This window comes from Pholis gunnellus (assembly GCF_910591455.1).
Source record: "Pholis gunnellus genome assembly, chromosome: 7".
Lineage (NCBI taxonomy): Eukaryota > Metazoa > Chordata > Actinopteri > Perciformes > Pholidae > Pholis > Pholis gunnellus.
In genome coordinates, this window is record NC_136533.1 from 4,544,741 (window position 1) to 4,568,029 (window position 23,289).

The window sequence follows — 23,289 nt, forward strand, 5'->3', positions numbered from 1 at the left end:
CAATAAGCTAATACGAATACAATGAGTGCTAAGTGGAAGGCTCAGGGTAGTACTTCTTGTTGAAGTGTCCTTGAGCAAATTATTGAACCGCTCCCAGAATACACAGGTCAAATTGCATATATGTACCTGTGTGTGTGTGTGTGTATGACTTTGAGTTTGAAGAAAACTAAGAGGATGGGAAGTTGCTTTGTGTCTTTAATAAATGATGGGTCATGTTTTCTTTCCTTTCAGAATTTATGCTGATTACAATGAAGGTTAGTATCCCATTCAGTCCCTGCCCCTATGATTATAATTTCATAAGGTTACTGAGAGCAGCCTTGCATGTTGTGTTTGAACTATATGGTGCTTCAACAGCTGTGGCTTCTGTAGTCTTTGTGGCAAATGAAGGACTAACTTGTAAATTTGAGAAAATGTAAAAGCAAATCGGTCTGTTACAGTTGTTGAATCAACGTAGTAACTGAAGTTCAATGAATCATCTCAGTCAGCTTTACATGAGAGAAGACTTTGAACTATTTATTCAACTTCAGTGCAGTGAGGCAGCAGGGAAAGTTGTTTGAAGTTGAAAAATCTTAAAATAATTTATAGTAAGAAACACACAGCAGATATTTTGACGTGTCTAACCTGGAAAAGCACAAGTGTAACTAATAACACTAACGATGGGTCTGTTCAATTTAGGTGCATTCCTGGACCCAATAACTGAAATACATTTATAGAATGTACCATAGCCACAATTAATACAGTTTCCACCTGTTATGTTATGACAAGTCATGAAAAAGCATGACGTCTGTCAATCAGAAGAGCGGTAGATTAGTTGTACTGTTTTGACCACAGCTCTGCACCAGGAGATCAAGATCATGCAAACCGCAGCAGTCATCTGCCCCACATTTAGCATTTGAACCAGCATGTCGGGGTTCAATCAGCAGAGAACAATCAGGTGGAGGTGTCCCAACTGTACATAAAGCACATAGACAAAGATCCACGCCAACATACAGTAAATATCATGTCACTCAATGTATACAATGCTTTATTTGTCACTGAAATGCAATTACTAATGATCAAGTCATTTATCGTTTAAATAAAATGAATGCAAATCAAGTTTGGATTTATGACTAAATGCTACTGTATTTATTTAATCCAAAATTTGCATGTCAACGCTTTGTTACATTTGTTTATCTATTTGCAGTATTTCTGCTGTCAGTGCAGTGCGTTATGATACAATGTAAAACTAAAGAAAAGATGCTCTGTAGTGCTCTTAAACAATCTGAAACGGGTGTTTTTATGCTTCAAGCACACATAAAAGTAAGACTGTGACACAGAAATGAGCAGTGTAATGAATAGGTTCCACACATGTCAAATTGAACTTGTGATCTGAGGCTACAAGTTTGTTTAAGATGAAAAGCTTCTTCTTCCCTGTTTGAAGATGGCTCAAAGTGATCAAAGTTGATTCTAATGTGGTTAATGTGGCTAATCCCACCTTGGATATTTTCATATGAGACGGAAGGAAAGGTGAATTACTGACACAAATAAAGGTTGCACATACGGTACCAAGCTGGAATTACTGTAACACAACATTGTCTTCTACAAATAATTATTTTTAAACTAATTTGCGACTGGGTCATATTCACTTGCAACAAGCTGCTCCAATGCAAAGTAGTGCAACCTTGTAATACTCTAGCGAGCATTGGATGTCACAGAGTTCAACTCCCTAATCCTTCAAATCCGCATCGACTTTTTCAGTATATAACCAAGATCATAACCCTTGTCAAAATGTAACTAAGTGCTTTGGTTGTCCAGCCATGTGATGAATTTTCCATTACCACAACATTTACAGAACCGTCATCAAGTGTTTTGAGTTGTCCAAACATAATCAATGAAGGCCTTAATTATGCTTTACTTGTCAGGAGCTGATACTGCAGGGGGAAACAAGTAAAACACTTTCAGAGTGAAGTTGAACAATCTCAACACGGGGTCCAAGGTTTAGAAGCTGCTCTGGAGCTTTTGATCATATCGCCTTCATTTTAACGTTGCTCGTTTGAAATTGAATTAGATGCTGAAATTTAGGAGCCTCTCATCCATGTTGGCTTAAAAATGTACATTTATTATTTATTCTTGACTTTAGCGACAGCAGTTGACAAAACAATGGAGAGTGATGATTTAGCAGCATAATCATACATAATCAAAGGATCATCGTGTTTCCTCAAAAGCATATTAGTTTTGTACATAATCCACAGATGGTAAAGAGTTTATAAGAGAGAGGAGTCTGTCAAAAATATTTATACATGCAATATACTATTAGTGACAGTAATACAGGTTGGGGGGTTAAAACTTTCCAGCTGGCCAGTGTAAAGGGGAAATTGACCAAATGAGCTTAGCTCTACAGAGTTTAAAACATGAAATACAATATATATGTTGAAATGTTTGGCAAAAAACCTGCATGGAATTGAGATAAGTTCAAGTTTTCCAACGTTCACTGTTTGATTGAACACTTCCTGTTGTTTTATTAACCCAAGGCTGTTCAGTTTGTCTTGTAAACAAACCGGTAGCCTGCAGTGCTTCATACCATTTTCAACAGTGAACAATAAGTTGGTGTGCGGTCAATGAAACAAACATATCAGACTGTGAAATAATGGAGGCTCGGATGGTCGGATATGTCAATGAGTCCCCTGCTCTGCATAACTGTGTCTAGTGTCTTTATCTGAAGGAAGCACAAAAGGGAATGTGATTGTAAAATCGGCAGAAAGGATTATGGTGGGTGAAATGGGGGGAGGATTGCCAACAATGACGTTCTTTACCTCTTCATGGTCACACACAGTTCCACTCATCAAGGCTGCAGCCGTGTCTCTGAGTCAAACAATCCAGCTGCTTTCAAAGTGCATTTTTTGTTAAACATATAATATTTAATTAGCGGACTAATGTACTAAAAAAGACCCAAGGACTTTTCCTGAAAGACGAAAAATTGGCCTTTTGTCCATTGCCCATCCAAAAAGTGCTGTAGATGTTTTCTTTCACTTCTAATTGCATTAAAAAAGGAAGTATAGGCCTTTATGCAATGTTTCAAAGACATTCAAACACAAATGCTGCTAAAGCAACTCCTTTCAAAGCTTTTTTGTGTGTATGATTTCCTTTTATTCAGATATTGCATTGAGATTTTGAGTTATTGTTGAAGGCCTCGCAAGGCTGCTGACCCTTGGAATTCTAATAAGACCCCCTCCCAATTTACAATTGTTATCAATTTTAATTTGCTTAAAACGGTCTAACATTGTATTCAAGGTAAGGTTTTACATTACACTGACTAATACAGTATATTATATTAGTATACACTATAATAAAGGGCAGCAGATTTTTCAAAAATTGTATTTCATAGAATATTAAAAACTCTACTTAGAACACATGCTCTATATTCTCATATTATATAAAGTCATACCACCTCTTCAGTTTATGAGAATCTGAAAGAAAATGTAAAATGTCTTATTCTGTCTTTATTATATCATTGAGACATATACAATAATAAAATTGGTGCATGTAGACACTTTATTGTGTCAGAGTATGTAGTTGTAGTCAGAGAAGGCAAAGTTGATCTGTCTGCCAGCCTTTTTAGACATTCATGGTCCCCAGAGGATTAATCATGCTGTTTCTTCCTTTAACATCACCATGAGCCTGACATTTGTGCTTTCAGTGGAACGTTTCAACAACTATTCGATGGATTGTCATGCAATTTGGCACAGACATTTATGTCCCCCTCGGTATAAATTGTTATTAACATTACAATTTGCCTGATCTCTGTTAACCCTAACCTTTCAGTAAACACGTACGTAATTATACCTGCCTTATGTTGAAATGCTGTTTTAAGCAGTTGTACATAACCTGAAAGTAAAAAGAAAAAACATTTACTTTTCAATTAAATGCAGACTTCTAAGCAATGTTTTACCTACAGAATGGCACAAACAGTGCTTATTGTAAAACACGGGCAACTCAATGGACGAGCAAGGGTCAATTATTACCCGTTTGAATCAAAAGCATTCAAATGATTAAGCATCATTAGCTCTAGGCTCAAAGAGGCTGGTGCAGCACCAGGACCATTCTGTGTGTTTTAATGAGTAGTTGAGCCTTCATGATCATATCTACAGAGTGGCTTTGATGCCTCATTGAAAGAGCCGATCCAACACGTCTGAAGGGGGCTCCTTCTTTGTGATACCAATTTATGAATCTTTTGATCTTGGTTGATCAAGAGAAAGGATTTTATTGTCACTACTCTTCAACATGTTTTTTTAGAAATCAAAAACTGAAAAAGCCATAGTGTAGCATGTTGAAAAAGGTCATGGTATAGTACGTCATAAATGTCATGGTATAGTAAATAAGAGATTGTCATGGAAAAAAGTCAAAGTATAGTCCTTCAAAAATGTCATTGTGTAGTAATGTCATAAAAGAGTCAAAGTACAGTTTGTCGACATATGTCATTGTATAGGATGTTTACAAATGTCAAAATTCATAGTATACACTGTGTGCAGAATTATTAGGCAAGTTGTATTTTTGATAATTATTTTTATTATTGGGCCACAATTGTGTTCTCAATCAACCCAAAAGGCTCCTTATTATCAAAGTTTCATATTTTTGGAAGTTGGTGTGCTTTCTTTTTAGATTTGGCCATTTCATGAGGATATCTGTGTGTGCAGGTAAATATTACTGTGCAGAATTATTAGGCAACTTAATAAAAAACAAATATATACCCATCTCAGTTGTTTATTTTCACCAGGTAAACCAATATAACAACTCATAATTCTGAAATAAACATTTGTGACATTCTAAAACAACCAAAAACAAATCAGTGACCAATATAGCCACCTTTCTTCACCATGACGCTCAAAAGCCTTCCATCCATAGATTCTGTCAGTGCCTTGATTTGTTTGCGATCCACATTGCGTGCAGCAGCCACCACAGCCTCCCAGACACTGTTCAGAGAGGTGTACTGTTTTCCCTCCTTGTAGAGCTGACATTTTATGAAGGACCACAGGTTCTCAATGGGGTTCAGATCAGGTGAACAAGGGGGCCATGTCATTATTTTTTCTCCTTTTAGACCTTTTCTGGCCAGCCATGCTGTGGTGTATTTTGATGCGTGTGACGGAGCATTGTCCTGCATTAATATCATGTTTTTCTTGAATGATGGTGACTTCTTCTTGTACCACTGCTTGAAGAAGGTGTCTTCCAGAAACTGGCAGTAGGTCTGGGAGTTGATCTTCACTCCATCATCAACCCGAAAAGGTCCCACGAGCTCATCTTTGATTATACCAGCCCATACCAGTACCCCACCTCCACCTTGCTGGCGTCTGAGTCGGTGAGGAACTTCCTGCCCTTTACTGATCCAGCCTCGTGCCCATCCATCTGGCCCATCAAGACTCACTCTCATTTCATCAGACCAAAACACCTTGGAGAAATCAGTCTTCATATATTTCTTGGCCCAATCTTGACGTTTTATCTTGTGCGTCTTGTTCAAAGGTGGCCTCTTTTTGGCTTTCCTTACCTTGGCCAGGTCCCTAAGTATTGAGCACCTTGTGCTTCTTGCCACTCCAGACACGTTGCAGCTCTGAAATATGGCACAACTGGTGACCAATGGCTTCCTGGCAACTTCACGCTTGATCCTTCTCAATTCATGGGCAGTTATTTTGCGTCTTCTTTTTTCTACACGCTTCTTGCGCCCCTGTTGACTATTTGCCAGGAACCGCTTGATTGTGCGATGATCCCGCTTCAAAAGCTTAGCAATTTCCAAACTGCTGCACCCCTCTGAAACACTTCTGACAATTTTTGACTTTTCAGAGTCTGTCAAATCTCTTTTCTGACCCATTTTGCCAAAGGAAAGGAAGTTGCCTAATAATTAAGCACACCTTTTGTAGGGTGTTGATGTCGTTTGGCCACACCCCTTCTCATTACAGAGATGCACATCACCTGATTTACTTCATTGGTAGTTGGCTTTCAAGCCTATACAGCATGGAGTAGGACAAAGTGTATAAAAAGGAGGATGTGGTCAAAATACTCATTTGCCTAATAATTCTGCACACAGTGTAGTATGTTAAAAAAAGTCATGGTATAGCATGTCAAAAAGTAACCGTATAGTATGTTGAAAAACGTCATGAAAAAAGTTATAGTATAACATGTAGTAAAGTACAGTTTATCAAAAAGTGTAATAGTATAGGATGTCAAAAAGTCAATATTTTAGAAAAATATCATAGTAGAGATTTTTCGAAAAATCATAAAATGGCATAGTATAGTAGTTTGAAAAAGGTCATGAAAAAAAGTCAGTATAGCATGTTGAAAAAAATCATAAAAAGTCATAGTATTGTCTGTCGAAGTCCTAAAAAAGTGATAGCATAGTATGTCAAAAAAGTATTAAAAAAGTCATAGTATAGTTTGTCAAAAAATGTATTATAGGATTTCAAATTATCAAATTTTGATGTAGTGCTTTTATTAAAAACGGCACAACTTTTCACTCGTTCAGAGGTCCAGGAAACACACCAACCAATTACATGCGTTGTAAATCATCTCACATGATGCTACTCGGCCGAACAAATATGTGTATTCCGATTGGCATTTCCCTCGACCTTTAACCAAGAATGAACAGACTCTTATATGTTCAGTTTCCCTACGGGCAGTTCAAAACTAATATCTCTGCTACCTTCAGAGACTGTAGCAATTATCAAAAAGCGGCAATATGAAGCACCACTCGGAGACAAAGCACAAATATTTTAAGCAAACGTACCCACTCACATCCGAAATAAAGGCACATTAAAATAAACCTGAGAGCCGAATATGATTAGGTTCCTAATAAATTAATTCACTGACCAACAATAATATTAACGGAGAGAGGAATAGAGCTGAAACAAGTGGTTTCAATAACCGCAGACAAAGTTCCTGCACACAATTTTATTAATCCAAATATTAATATGGATTTTTTCACTTTTTTGATTGACATCACACATGAATTCAATTAATTTAAAGCTGCAGGGCATCGACAGTTCAATTAAATAATCTTTTGAAAAAAGACTTTATTTTAAACATTTTTCAAAAGCTTTCTGTTGTGTATTTTATTTTATTAATCCAAAGTATAGTATGCCATAAAAAGTATTGGTACAGTTTTTGGTAAAATTTCTCAAAAAACCTCATAGCGTAGGGTAACATTTTCATTTAAAAAGTAAATACACTCCTAAGATTTTTCTTTGTGGGAGACACCATAGCGGACACAATATTATTCAAGCAGAGTATTCTTGTACGTGGTCGGAGGTTATCTCATTGGCCTCGTTGGCACAATTCAAGAGTGACTCAGTTGAATGACCACCGAAAACTAGTCCCTCAATTTGTTTTTTGTGACTCATTTCCAGATGCAAGCCCCACCCAGGTCTGATACTCCGTGCTCACAAATTATTTAAATTATTCACGAATTTGACTCGAGTCAATTTTTTATGTTTTTCTGACTGCTAATCTATTTTAAATGTAGCTACGAGTAGCTTTAACAACCGGGATATCATGGAAAATTGCAGATTACACCTGTTTCCTCCCTGGCTAAATGAAGTCTGTATATGAATGTACAGGACTGTCTGAGAAAATTAGAATATTGTGATAAAGTTCTTTATTTTGTGTAATGCAATTAAAAAAACAAAAATGTCATGCATTCTGGATTCATTACAAATCAACTGAAATATTGCAAGCCTTTTATTCTTTTAATATTGCTGATTATGGCTTACAGCTTAAGAAAACTCAAATATCCTATCTCTAAATATTAGAATATCATGAAAAAGTACACTAGTAGGGTATTCAACTAATCACTTGAATCGTCTAATTAACTCGAAACACCTGCAAGGGTTTCCTGAGCCTTGAAAAACACTCAGCTTGGTTCAGTAAACTAAATCACACGTATGGGGATTATCACAATATTCTAATTTTCTGAGACAGTCCTGTATATATAAAGTTATATCATATTAATATATGACTGCACTGTAATGAACTATCCTCTCCCTTGTGGCGCTGAAAGCTTTGCATGCACTCACACAGCCATGTACACACAGGAACAATCTGTTAAGTTGCAAACAGCTCAACGTTCATCCTGCAGAAAGAAAAAAAGGAAATGTAAATTATGATGACTTATTTCACGAGATTAGCATGGCAACAGCACAAGTATGATTTCAAACTTCCTCCCAACTAATATAGCACACACACACATACACATACACACACACACACACACACATACACGCACTCAAAAGTGCACACAAAGTAGTGTGTGACAAACTTGCCGGCGCCCCTTGCAGGGTGACGCTACAGTTGATTTGGGAATTACTATGAGATTTATGATGTGGCTGCATATGGCTGAGCCCTCTGTTTCTCTCTCTCCGAAATGCTGGGATTGGCTGCAGCGAGCACCGGCGCCGTGGCGTATACACCACACCACAGCACAGTCAGTATGTGTGGCGTTACCTCACACACGCACACACACGCACACACAATGGAACAATAGGCCACATTTTACTGTAATGGGCCACCAAAATATAAAGACCAAGTGGAATAGCTCGACTTTGGAAACAGAAAGCCCTGTGTTGGAAATTATTAGATGCCTGGAAAGTAAGAGCACTTTTTAGAGTAATGGAAAAAAAAGAATCATGGAGCACTACCTGTAGCTTGTGCGCAGTGCTTTCACGTGCACAACACAATAGGTATGAGTGCTTTTCCGCATAATGAACAAATTGCGCATAACTCCCATCTTTCCACACAAGTCAAAGAAACACTTACAAAAGCAATGATGAAGTGACAGATTTATAAGGAAAATCTCAAGTCTTTACTTTTTATTTATTTATTTTTTTTGATTGTCTTTCTCACCAAGTTGTACTGACACTTTTTAGAGCCAAAGCTGGCTAATAAATACAATGAAATGTTAAAACGCACAATTGAATTTCAAATACAATACTCATCACAAAATATATGTGACCAAGAAACTTGTTTTCTGCTTCTGCAGGTCACAACTGACAAGAGCATGAGGTTTCAAAGAGATCAGAGGCGATGTGACCCCTTCAGGCGGCACTAGAGCTGCAGCAACAAAACTTGCTTCAATAAATGAAATGCTTCTAAAGAAATGGCAATTTACTTGTGCCTAGCATGTACGAGGCTTCCTATTGAGTCCAAACATGTGACTTTTGACTGTTCTAATGTATCATGTTGAAAATCAAACAACAACTTCACATTAGTCAATACTAAACAAAAAAACAAAAAAAACATAGAATTTATATCCAGTGCTTAGGATGCGTATGACACTAACAGAAATGTCTATGCATGAGGCTTTTCTTACTGTGACGCAAGCAAAAAACAATGTTCAGTCCCAGCTTGTGAAGCTTTCCCAAGTAAAAACTGCCAGATATGGTGAGAAACATGGAGCCACGAAGACGAGTATAACAGCTAAACAGCTAAAAAAGAGCACTCAGAAACCACCCCAAGGTCACAGGTGTTGAAAAATGTTCCAAATGTAGAGTGTGGTGAAAAGAGACAAAGAAAAAATATTGTGTCTTCAGAGAAAGAATGTGACATTTGAGTAAAATAGAGGAAAAAGCGTGCACACCCAACAAGGTGCTGACCACTGGGCCACACAACAAGACGAAAGAGGAACGTCTCGTTTCAGACTGTAGTCAAGATTTGCTCTGACTGGGGTGTTGACTGACTGAGAAGCTGATTAAGAATTAGGCACCTTTTTTTTCCTCCATTCTTCTCTTAATAATTTACTCGTCTTCAAAATATACATGCAATGTAGAAAAAAGGTACCCTTTTTGAAACAACAGACCTCTTAAACCCATTTGTTGAAACTATATAAATTCTTTTTTCAAAACACAAGTTTGGTTTATCTTTCCCACGCGATGCTGAGAAGACATTTACGAATATTAACAGGCTAATAAAAATAGTAACATTTTGTACACTTTTGTACCGATTCAAAACACAATTCAAAATACAGTGATGGGATGCAGAATATTAGAAACTCTTTCTCTACAGTAGGGTAATACTGGGGCTGCTCATCCCCTTTTCTCTGACGCTGGATGAACAAAGCTATCGGGACACTTTTAAGAACTCTTGAAGTGTCTTAGCAGAAATTGAATGTCTATACCTTTGGCCAGATTGAAAGGGACAGACTCCAGCATTTGGTTACACCGTGCTGCAATTACAGCACAATGTGCTAAGTGTTTGGCCTCGAGGAACTATGGGCAATGTGGTTCATGAAAGCACCAATGCAGTGGAATTGAAGAACAGACTCTTCGAACTACATCTCGAAGCTGGAGGGGCTGCCAGAGATTGAAGTGTGTGTGTGTGTGACTGAGCGAGCGTGATGAAAACACATCCTCCCTGAGCTCTGCCTGGGATTGGGCCAGGAGGGGAGCCAACAGTTACCAAGTAGGAATTCATCTCATCACCTAGAAAAAAGCTGATTGTATAAGACTTTTTTTGCAGCATTGGAAGTTAAGACTACAACATCCCAAGTGAATGTGAATGTAGGTTTGGCACATTTGAAGTAAATCTGTACAATGCCTGGGTACTTTCTTACTTACATACTTAGTAATAATAATAATAATAATAATAATAATAATAATAATAATAATAATAATAATGTGATATAAGGGATTTGCTCCCTTTATTTCGATGACAGTCTGAAAAGTCCTACCATTCTTTCTGTATGAAAACAAAACAAACAAAACAACACATTCACAAGCTGGCACATCATACCTGAGCTGGGATATAAAAAAAAAAAAGAAACAGTAATGTAATGTAAGCAGTTTGTCAGAAAAACAAGATGTAGATGCACTGTATTCGTAAGAAACAAAAGTAAGACTATAAGATTACAATAGCTAGGATTTATATTAAAACTTTTAAAATTTCAAGTTCCGACAGTCCAGAGTTTGTACAGGCAGTGACCTGTCAGAAAAAAAGTCTATAGAACAAAAAACAATGAGGAAACAAGAACACAAAAAAGTAAATACATAATGATACAAACTAAATCACACCTTAAACATTAAGACCAAATAGCTGTTGAAGACCAATTCCTGATGTTTCACAATCTATGCATGCTCTTTACAAACCACACAGTAATGTGTCCGTCGCTCATTTGTCCTTTGTCCCGTTCTTTCTCGTCCTCTTTCTTTCCTCTAACTCTTATTCGCTCCTGTTAAGATTGTCAAAGTGTAGGAAACTGAAGGTCATTGTCAGTTGGATGTCTGAATGTCTGTTCAGGTTGTTTTCTTGGGTCACATTTGTTTCCATCAGCCCTATTCTTCAAATGGACGTCTTTCGAGATGCCGTCCAAGAACTTTCTGAGCGTGTCTGCTGAGTTTGGATCCTGTCTGGGCATGCTCAGTGCATGACGCAACACGTCCTGATGCTTTGCTTCGAGGTCTCTATAATGAACTGTGTTTTTAAAAAGTGTCTCTGAGTATAACAGGAGTTTTTCTCTTTTTTCTCTCTTTTTACAACCGACACCCTGAGCACACTCAGTTGGCACTGACGGCCTCCCGTGTCTCGCGGTCGCTGCTATAGTCTGACTTGGGCTCGTCCTCGAAGTCCTCGTACATGTCCATGTCGTCGGCTCCGTTGGTAGGGTCGCTCTGCAGATCCAACGCTCCGACCAAACCGCCGTTGCTGCCCACGCCGCCAGGCTCGGACTTCATCCCGTACGTGCTCTGAATGACAGGGATGGCAGGTTCAGGGCTGACTGAGTTGCTGGAGCAGTCTGAGGTCAGGTGTGGGGATGTTGTGGCCGTGGCCATGGTTATGGCGCCTGGGTAAACTCCTACGCCGCCAGGGCTGTTGCCGAGAGGCATCGGTGGCTGAGGCCTGAGAAACAAGGAAAGAAGAGAAAGAATGGAAGGGAAAACTGTTAGGTATTAAACAACCTTGATATACATAACACAAGGACCATGGTATCAGAATGAATAAAACATCAAACAAGACTGTGAGGCCTGAGAGGACATGATAGTCTCAACCAAATGTAATAGCAATCCATCTGATAATTGTTGAGATAGTTTAGAAACATGTTATGTCTGTCGGACGTGGCTAGAAACACAAAGACAGGCAGCATGTTTTTTTTAACAATAAAAAGATTTAGTCATAGCAACAGTAAACTGGTTATTAATTATAACCTTCTTTATTAAACAAACTGCTTTGAACAAAACATTAATTCTGAGACCACTTAAGCAAAACAGCAACGGCTTCTCATCTGGCCAGGCATGTCCTAACACACAGCTCTCCCTGCCAGCTGACAGCAGCATCGGCTAAATAACCTGTTCAGATATAGATGGAATGAGGGTAAACGCACATCACTCAAGCAGGCCCTCTGGCTCCTCAAATTAACCACATAAAGCAGGAAAATTGCTGTCACTTTTCTCACCTAACAGTTTTCCCTCCTCAGTCTCCTGAAACAATTACCGCTGTACGCTCTGACGGACACATTTTCACATGAAATGCTTTTTTAAAACAGCAGTTTAGTTATATGGAATGTGCCAGAAACTGGATGTATACTGGCTCCCAGTAGCTATTTGATTTAGCTTAGATTGAAAGACCAGGCCTGTAGAATCATGAGCTATTCTTTTTTTTTTTTTTTGCATTAACTTGACCACACACAGTAGATGTGGCATTGAGCCTGTGACGTCTGCCTCGCTCTCGTTTCCCTCTCATACATCTGCTTACATTTCATATTCCACTATGTCTGTCTGTGTCCAATTTCACTGCCCGCAAGCGCCCAGCATTGTCCTAATTTAATAAATGACAAGCTATTAAAAATCGCTCCTATTCAAAGCTGTGGCCTCTGGTAAATCCATCTCAAGCACAGACCACTGTGATGGCTTTAAACACATCCATGGCTGGTTCCTATTAAGACAATGCCACTGTTTTTCCCCTCTCTGCACTGACTACACTCTAAAAAATATAATGCTATTCAGCGCAGGTTAAAAGGGTTTTGCAGATACAACTGGGAGGTTCCAAAAATAAATCTTTCATGAAGGGTCCATAAACCCCGATGGTCACCAGGCAAACCTCCAGCAAATGGAAGTAGTTTAGAATATTTCTTCTATTTTCATACTGTGACACATTAAGAAGAAATACCTTATATAAAGTGCTAAGAAACAAAGAAAATACCAGATTGAATTCATGAATTACATTTGGATGTCTTTTCTTTTATCTAGCTAATTAGATTTGCTTAAACACTTGTATTCAGGCCAACGGAACTGAAAGGTGCAACAGTCAATTAGTCAAAGTGTTCTTGAGCGAGACACAAAGCCTGTGTGTGACCAAAGGCATGTGGCTGTCAATGCACAATGACCCTAAGGAATAAGCGGAATTCCTTCAAATATTGTATGCAATTACAATGGTGGAGAAAAATGTGTTGGACAAGCTATTTCTTTAGAATTAAACCTTGTAATTAAAAATGATGCTGTGACATTCAGAATTCCATTGCAAACTGTGTATGACACTGGTGCAGTCTTTGTAGTTCCACACATAAGACTGTCAGGTTGGGTTTGAACATCTTCTTTCACTGCAGCTCTCTTTCAAACCACGAGGAGCACTTCTACAGAAAGCTGTGATGTCCAGGGAAAACCTCTCTACTGACTCTGGTACTCACCCCACAAAGAACTGCCTCATCTCCTGTCGTCGTGACCGCATCATCTGCTTGTACTCTCCGATGCGCAGCTTCTTGCCATCGATGATGCAAGTCCTCTTGGGCCGCGGCTTGTACTTGTAGTTGGGATATTTCTCCAAGTGGATCTTGCTCAGGTGGGCCTGCTCCTCATAGTACGGCTGCTTCTCCTGGTTGGTCATGCCTTTCCAGCGAGAGCCTGGAGAAAGAAATCATTTTAGTTGTTAGTTATCTCCGTCTAGGGAGGATCATGCAATTGCCTGTGTGTGTGTGTCTGTGAGTGAGTGGGCACCTCTGCGTCTGTCCACAGCTAATCTCGCAATCTGCTGCAGTAAACTGCATAATATTTTGGGTGACCAGTTCTGGCAGCATGCTCAAGGATCTCTCGTGGTTGCGGAGACTCACACTTTCTCAAAACACCTTTTATTACCCGTTTCAAACTGCCGCTGACTGCCTGCTGACTCCTCACTCACTGCTATTAACGGCTTAATGACATGGCACCCTCATGCATATCAGAATGTCTGTCTACACGATCTAGTGCACCTTTCTCTTTTTATTTTAGTTTGACTTAGTTTCCCCATAAAACATATATGTATTTTAGAAAATCAACATTTCAGAGTGTTAAAAATTAGGAATTTTAGGGAGTTACTCAATTTAAACATCCTTACATTTAAAGGACTTTTGGGAATGACAAAAAAAGGCATTGACATGCTTTTCTATGCTGTTTCAATGTTACTGGTTGAGCAGAGTTTACATCTACAATAGATATAATGAGCACTGAATCAGTGATCCGACAATGCTAACATACTGTCACTTCAGCTGCACATTAAATCAATCGTACAAAAGAGTGACAGAGCCTTGGTTTAACCATGAAAACATCAGCATTTCTGGTGTTTTTTTAAGGTTGGATGTTGTCATATGAACAGACACCATCAATTCTTCAACCAAGGAGGCAGTTCAGGAGTGGATAACACTCAGCTCCCACTTCGCTCAAGAAGAATTATGCATTGTGTACTTCTTATTTCCCCCGGTAAGAGGACCTTCTGAACAAGCGGACAGGGCCATTACCGCAGGAACGCAGCACATCTGCAAAGCACTCTGATTATACACACCCCGCCTCGCTTCTCTGTTTATCAAGGTTTATCACAAACTAGTCTTGTACTTTTGTGACACAGGAAACAATGTTTTTTTTAAGCCTGCCACCCACTCCCCAAAGTCCAGCTGTGTTATTACGTTGGAGAGACATGCATTGTACACATGCAGTCATGTACACAATTGTGCACTTTAAATTCTGCTTTTTGCTCCTATATTACCACAGAGGCTTGATAAATTACAGGGAAATCATTTCTAAATGCTTCCAGCAAACAGGATCTTACTGTTAATATTTGCCTGCAAACATCACTTTCAATCGAATAATTCAAACATGACTATTCTTCATAATAAGGTAAGAAGTACATTTCTGACTTAAATTAAGATTCTGTCAGTGAAACTGTTGCACAAATGATAAATCAAATAAATGCAAGAAGCATTTTGTCAAACACAAAACTCCCTTTTAATAAATTTCCCCCTGGGGATGAATAAAGTATCTATCTATCTATCTATCTATCTATCTATCTATCTATCTATCTATCTATCTATCTATCTATCTATCTATCTATCTATCTATCTATCTATCTATCTATCTATCTATCTATCTATCTATCTTCATCAGAGCCCATTCAAAGTTCCAAGTCAGAAGAACAATCCCACTTAAGAAAAAGCTATTAATGTTGCTCAGGAGGAGCATTCAGCGACCCTCGAGCTGACTAGAGGTCTGCATCAGACAGTGGTGGTCCTTACCGCCGTGTGAATGGCTATCTGTGTCGAGGAGGTTAGTATCAACACGGCTACATTATAACTGAATGCATCCATCACACTAGTCAGGCTTACATAGTGGAGCTCTGTGTGTGAAGTGTTCAAGGTTTAAAAGCACACTACTCCTTCTTATAGTCTGCAGCCTGAGCGGAGAGGCTAACATGACGACAAATGTCCAGGTTTGAGGACCATCAACTGTCAAATACACTGCGTCTCTCAACAAGATGGTGGCAAAACCTCCATTGTAGCCACAAATACTTTTAGCTGATGACTTGTGTGCGTGCGTCTCTAAGGTGTTGATGCAAACCATTTATACAAATGTTTACTGAACAAATAAACATATTCCTTAATAGATGGGTTTTAACACATTTTTTAACACATATTTTATGTCCCAACGCATCCAAAAGGTGATAAGTTCGATAGGAAAAGAAACGGAATATCTCACCGAGGATCTTGCTGATGTTGGAGTTGTGCATGTCAGGGAAGGTCTGCAGGATCTTCCTCCTCTCGTCTTTGGCCCACACCATGAAGGCGTTCATGGGCCTCTTGATGTGGGGCTCGGCGTTGTTCCTGCCCCGCGCCTCCCTGAACACTCTTGCCTCTGTGATGCTACTCCCTGTAGTGACACAAAGGGATAACATTCTCAGCATGCCCATCTTTGACACATTCATCTGTCATACTTTCACGCTTGAACATTTGGGATATTGCACTGATATGAATGAGCCCTTCCTGTTTGTTTCTTCAGCCCTTGATCCTCGAGAAAGGATGTATAACATAAGTATAACAAAAGTGTGATGGGGGTCTTGCTGGGACGCCCTCAACATGCTCACACAAACACACATGAGCTATACACACCATAGTCAGTTGGCTTCCGCCTGATAGTATCTCAGAGCCTACGCTGCTGTGTTTAGTCCTCTGATTCTAAACTAAACCACAATGAGCACTCCTCATCGCCTGTAAACACTGGTGTTTTATGAGTAACAGGTGGGTTGGGAGAAAAACTTTAACACCAAGTCAGTGTCTTTAGACTTCATTCAGAAATGGTATTTTATGCACCAGTAACTGGTAACTGCATGTACTCCGTAAAAGAAGTCTTGCTATCATTTGTTATAAAATTCTTTTTTGCAGTAAACTTCATTGACCATTAGCCCCCACACACTTGCTGTATGTCTTCGCCTGCTCTTGTTTGCATACTTGGACTGGGTGGGATCTTGTGTCACAAACACTCAGTGTGAAAATAACAGTGTGAAATTGTTCAAGAGCGTAAACTGTTGACATTGAACACTCTGTTTAGCTGTTGAGGGTGTCCTTCACCGTAGCACCCTGAGAAGCACAATAAATATTTGTATTCCCTGAATACCTGCGTGTTCTGGCTTTCTGGAAGATGCTTTCTTCTTTATTGCGGATTTCTGAGATGGCAGAACACTAGAAGTAGGGCCTCTTCCATGTGGGGCCCACGGAGTTAAGGGTCACTGGTACCAATTTAGTCTGAATAGGATGTGACTGCTTCTAACTGAGACTCTGCTTCTCAAAGCTCCAGCAACTCCTTCCTATATCCCTCTAGCCTTCCATTTTCTACCATGTCTTTTCTCCATCTGCATACATTTCTCAATTACCAGGATCATAAGCTTCCAGAAATGAGGAGTGTAAGAATCAGAAAGGTAAGCGAAACAAACCAAAAGAAGAGCCTTTGAAAAAGAGGAAAAAGGGAAGAAGAGTAAGGTGGTGCTTACCATCCAGATCTTCTGGTCTCGTCAGGTCGATGACTCGGTGGACCATCTTCCCAGCATCCTCCCCAAGCTTACCCAGGTGCTGGCTCAGCGTCTCATAGTGCAGCCGCTCCTGCAACACAAGAACAAAACACATGAGCGGTTATTCGAAGAAAGTTGCAAATAAAGATGAAACGAGACACGAGCTGCCCCAAAAACGTTTCAATTCAATGCAGTTCTTATTATCTAATGTCTGGATCAAGTCCCTGTGTGTGCCTGGCATCTTTTAAATTGGGTCACTGGGGATGACTGCGATGGTAATGACAATAAAACAAATTGCCAGGTTGAGTTGGCACAAAGGAAAGTCCAGCACCTAAAAGTGGGCGGTTTATTTCGATGCAGCTCCATAACTTTTATTTCACAGTATCTGAGGGGTGTTGGCTCATTACCGTGCCGTAAGCTCAGTCGATTGCCCCTTCAGCACCGCGCTAATAAACAGTGTCTTCCCCGGCCTCCTAGCATCATGCGCTCTCTCTGATTCTGCCTTCTGCCTGCCACTCCACTTCTGAGACAAATAACTTCTACAAGCCGCCTGCCTTGGGGCCTTCCAGCTAAAATTACCCCACCACGCTCCCAAACTGTGGTGGAAAACATCGAACCCTCCGCACAGCTACCGCAGATCTACACTCCTCCTCTCCTCTCCTCTCTTATCCCCTGCCCTCCCTCCCTCCCTCCCGCCTCTCCTCCTTTTTCTGGTGACAGAGGCATTTTGTTTGACGCAAGGAATGGTTGCTGGGTGAAGTCATGCCGCGGTAGCCGCTGGCAGAGTTGGTGGAACTTAGGGGCCGGCGTGTATGTGTACATATATATGTGTGTGTGTGTGTGTGTGTGTGTGTGTGTGTGTGTGTGTGTGTGTGTGTGTGTGTGTGTGCTTATAGATGAGGAGTCGACGCGGGCCAATGTCAGCACTACGGCAGGGCTGTAATCAGGCCCACCACAGAACATGTGCCTGGGCAGTGCCATGCTCACCGCAGGAAGCAACCGCCTAACAAAGGACTAAAGAAAAGAGAGACAGAGGGAGATAGAAAGAGCAAACAGGAGTGGAAAACTAGACCAGAAACAAGAATAAGGACTTTAGCTTGCAGTGTTAAACAATAGCATGCAAGTGGAACGCGGCCATCGCCCATGATGATTTTGCTCAGACAACTGGAAGTACTCTAAACATTAAAAGTTAGAGAAGATTGAATTCACGGTTCTTGAAAAGATGCTAAACATTACCGCTTTGCACTGTAGCGCTATCAGATGCACCACAGAGCATAAGTTAAGTAGTTAGAGACCTAATGGGAGGAGACGATGGAAAACTAATGCACAGTAGAGTTAGGGTTCTGGAAAATAGACTAGGACAGCACCAATAGAGGAAGGCTGATCCAAAATACAGATTAACAGCAGACCTGGGTCAAAATTTGCAAATATTCCATGCGGTTGGTCTACTTTTGGTCTACTTGAAAGTTCTTGTGGCGAATGCAATAAGGAGCTGTCTTTACTTTGTTTAGTCAAGATTGAAATAGGTTTGGCCTGCGCGCCCGCTGGTTTGATACTGGACTGCTGCCTTTTGGAGCAGCATTATAGACTTTTTTTTAATTTTCTTTCATGAGTCTCCAATTGTATTGTGTACACGATTGTATTGTGCTCCTATAAAAGCTTTTGTCTTCATAGCAGAGGGTTGTTCTGGTTAAAAACAGTCAAGGCTTTTGAGTCCTGTTGTTCATGCAGTTGCAGTGAAGAGGAAGCACACTTATTCAGGATAGACTGTTTTGCGTATTTTGAATGGCTTTCAGACAGCAAAAACCCACCCATCACGTCCTGTACTTGATATTTCATTACTATTTAACACAGGCCTGAATCGGAGCAAACAAAGTAGCAATTCAAAGCAGACAAGTTGACGAATCAAGGACTAAATTAATTAAACACACAGAGTTGCAGGGGCAAAGGTAAATCAAATCAAAGGACTAATTAAATATATCAGAGTTAAAGGACAAAAACAGAAGGGAAGAGGTGCGTAACATTCACGTCAAAAACAAGCACTGGAGAAACAAATCACATCTGTGTATGTTTAACACGCTTATTGCTTTAACTGGGTCTACGGCCCAATATTGCTGCTGAATGTATATTTCATAATTTAAGAGACACCCGACTCTTCCGTGTCACCCCACAGTTGCCAACGCTCTAAACATCACTGTTGTTTTTTTTTTTTTTAAATCCACACCGTACTGAGCTCATTACCACAGTTACAACTCGCCCACCGCCAGCACGGCCTGCATCCAGCTGACCCGCAACCGTTTACTGTCTCCTCCCGGGCCAATCAAGTTTGGCAACCTCATCGGCCCCCTCCCACCGTTCCCTCTCTATTCCTATTTTCTTCATCTTTCTTGCTCTCTTTCCTTCTTCAGACTTTGCTGTGTGCCGATAGAGCTGTCCGTCAGCCCCGTCCCCCTCCTTCTCCTTTTTACCATTCCTCCTATTCATAGCCCTTAACACCGCCACCAGCCCTCCACCCCTCGAGGCTCCAACCCCAAAGAAGTAGACACTCAACAGTCTATTTGCAGGTGCCAGTACTCAGCTTTGTAGTATACATTATTATAATGTGTATCATTCAGGCTTCAAATACAGCAACATTACTGTGACCTTTAATCAAGACATGGAGCCGCCTGAGCTGTCGGTTTAACAGGCTCACTTCCTACAAAGACCAAACTCAGCAGCAGAGCCAATATAAACTTCTATACAACCATTTCCTCCCTCCAGACTTACTCTGCTCAACCAACAGAAACTGTACTTTTCAACTATTCAACAGACAACATACATCTCTCTATAATGGGCCTCATTAAGTTAAATACTAATTTCAAAACTGTGCAAAAGTTAAGAAGTCGAAATGTTTAAGAAACAACAGATGAGGGCAAAACTGCAAGTTTGACTTTTTAAACAATTTAAGTTGAAAGTGTAAACATGTAAAATGTATGAATAGTTTGTTAAGGACAATATTACTTCTGTTCACTCTGACTTCTGATGGCAACCTTTTGTATTGAGGGGTAGCCGTACAGTTTCAACCTTCACTACTTTAGTCAGGAAACTTTCGTGTTGGATTGTTGCCATTCATTTACATGAATTGCTTTCTTTTTTGTCTTGTGAAGGCCGGCGAAGGATCTGCTGACAGCTTTGGGTGAATACTTTTGCTATTCAGCACTTCGGTCAACTTAACCCTTTAATTGCGTAAGCAGAGACACTAAAAAACATCCATGTGTCCTCATCATTTAACATTTACAATTTTAAAACCGGCTGTCGAGTGATGGTTTGCATAACAGGCATCATCCAAAGTGAGAAAACAGATTTTGGAGCAATAAAAAAAAACCTGTTTGTGTTCCTGCTTATGTGGCCTGTAGATTTACCTGCCATCACCCACCGTGTTCACCTCCTACGGAAACAGGAAAAGTAGTCCCTCGTGGTTCAAAGCAGTGAATTATCTTTTAAGTAAACATTACAGAGCTCCTGTTCAGAGTTGTGACACTTTTAAGGTTTAGACTTATAAATTCTACATGTTATGACTCCATGTTCTGATTAGTTGGAGCCTGAGTGAACAATCGACCGGAGACACATGGTTGATTTTAGTGTTTTCATCCAAAACATGTCACTTGAGTTACGTGACAATCTCTCAGAACTTCTTTTAAGTGGCTTTAAGGAGTGTTGTGTGGCTGTTTAGATTAAAAAAAAGAAAAAAAGCAGTGCACAAGTTTTTTTTTTGCACCCACACACACATACGCGGCGGCTATTTCAGTGAGCTTTGGCAGCCGCAGGCCAGCTGGACGCAACGTAAGCGTAAGGTGATACTCAACAATGCCACTAACTGGCCAGGCCTCTCGTCTGTACACCAGCTATAATGACATTAACATGGCGGAGGCCAGTGCAGAGCCAGGACACACACACACACACACACACACACACACACACACACACACACACATATATACACACACACACACACACACACACAAAAGGAGCCCAGGATTACTTTCAGCTCTGAGGGAAATGTCCATGTCGTCTGGGCTAGAAATGAAAGCTGAGGGACAAAAATACCCAAACAGAAAGCGAAATAAACACAAACGCACGCAGTCAGACGTCACCGCGACAACTCAATAAATAGCTCAACATTCAATATAACACTGAGGTACCATTAACAGCAGTTGTCTCATTCCCTCCAAAGACGCCTAATATGCTGCGTTAGTACAATGTCATAAAATAAAAAGGCTTGGCCGGAGCTTCAAAGTCTCTGTGTAACAAATTTATTTGACGAACAGAAAACAACACACAAATCCAAGGTAAAGAAAAAGAGTTGGTCTCGCTGCCTCCCGAGGTGGAGCGGGTGAGTCACACTCTCAGTATCCAGCAAGTTCCATCCATGAATTGTTTAAGACAGAGCAAAGCCTTTGAGTGCTTTAGAAAAAAAACACACACACATAAAAAAACTTCTCCGTCCAAAAGAAAAAAAATATGTATTTAAATCTAAGAGAAAGAGTCTTTGAGCTGCTGTTGTTAGGTAACGAATAACAAACTGACAACAAACACCAAGGCCTGCTGTCGTCCTCGAACCGGAAACAATTACTTTGAGACTTTCCGAATGAGCTTTTTATTAGGAGGCATTGAGCTATAAACCAAATTACTGCATCGCTTTGGTTTTGTTCTTATAAAGTTGGAAAATACAGCGCTTGAGAAGCACACAGGGCTCTCACTGCAATGCACCTTAATCTGTGATCATTCCGAAGTTAACTTTGTGCAAAAAAAAAAGGTCTTTTAAGCAAAAACTTACTTGGGAACATTTGTGGGATTTTTTCGCCAGACCTGCAGCAGACAACTCAAATTAAGTCTTAATAAACAATTTATTAGTAAAGGCCGTTGTATAATTTATATGTATGCGTTTGTCAGTGTTTACCAGCATAATGACTGAAAAAAAATCAACTTGGGACTGAGGATAAGTACAGCAGAGATATATTTTGCCAGATTTTGGATGTTTTCCTCCTGAAGATGCGAAGCAAACAAGTCCAAAAAAATTCAAAACAGCCTATCCTTGGAGTGCACCAATCATGACCTACTTGGGGTTGGCTGAGTTCAAAGTCTCCACCCCTAAAATATTCATGAGTTCCTCTCCTCCTCCTTCTCCTCATCCTCACGAGCAACATGGTTTCAACATCAATTGCGCAGGAGAGCCGGTCTAATCATGTTCCCTATTTTACTGAACGTCTGATCCCTGGCATCCTTCATTGGCTGATCAGAGTGATAGAAGATGTTTTGGAATATGGATGTCCCGCTGGATATGAGATCCTGGTACAAAAACCCTATCTCCTTCAGCCCAGGGGGAGAGATGAGCGGGGGGGGGGGGGGGGGGGGAGAGGTGAGCATGCAGGGGGGAGGTCCCTTTCCAGAGAAAGGCCCTTTAATTGGGCTAAAACCTCGAGGCCGGGATCCCCCTCCAGGGCAAGTGAAGAGCTGGACTCCGTTACACACACACACACACACACACACACACACACACACACACACACACACACTAATGTTAACACCATCTCCTCTCCCCCCAAAAACACCCACTTGGTCTCAGTCAAGGCAGGCACACAAACACACACGCACACATACGCTCAAACGCCAAAACCATCACTTGTCATTGGCCCAGCTGCTCCGTCTTCAAAGCTGTTGGCTTCTGGGTGGCCGTGGAGATGAGAAGAGAAAAGAGAAGTACTCAAGAGCAGCCGCCCGAGCCAAACAACACCAAAAATCATCCATGAATATTCGACAGACGAGACGCTGAGCTTAAATCTCTAAGACTGGGCAAATGAAATACGGGAGAAAATACGATATAGGAGCGAGGTGTTGTTCTGAATGCTGTATAGAGATGAACGCAAAAGAGATCCTCTTCCTTTTTCTCCCTCCCACATTACTCTGCATGCTCCTGTAGCTGTGGGCAGTTTAGAAGATGTGTTCACATCTTCTACTGGAGGAAAAGTAGTGATACCTCAATGTAAAAATACTCCA

At 40.4% G+C, this 23,289-nt stretch overlaps 1 protein-coding gene across 1 annotated transcript in view; it reads right to left on the reverse strand.

Annotated features, from left to right (window-relative positions):
* Positions 1-8,844: 8,844 nt before the first annotated feature.
* LOC306698169 (transcription factor SOX-6-like) overlaps positions 8,845-23,289 on the reverse strand; it is a 106,989-nt gene continuing 92,544 nt past the window's right edge. The window contains exons 13-16 of the mRNA XM_079162373.1: positions 17,236-17,344; positions 15,948-16,118; positions 13,634-13,847; positions 8,845-11,850 (exon numbers count right to left, since the gene is read on the reverse strand). Of these exons, the coding sequence (XP_079018499.1) occupies positions 11,508-11,850; positions 13,634-13,847; positions 15,948-16,118; positions 17,236-17,344 (837 nt within the window). The 3' untranslated portion in view covers positions 8,845-11,507. The remainder of the gene's footprint in view (positions 11,851-13,633; positions 13,848-15,947; positions 16,119-17,235; positions 17,345-23,289) is intronic.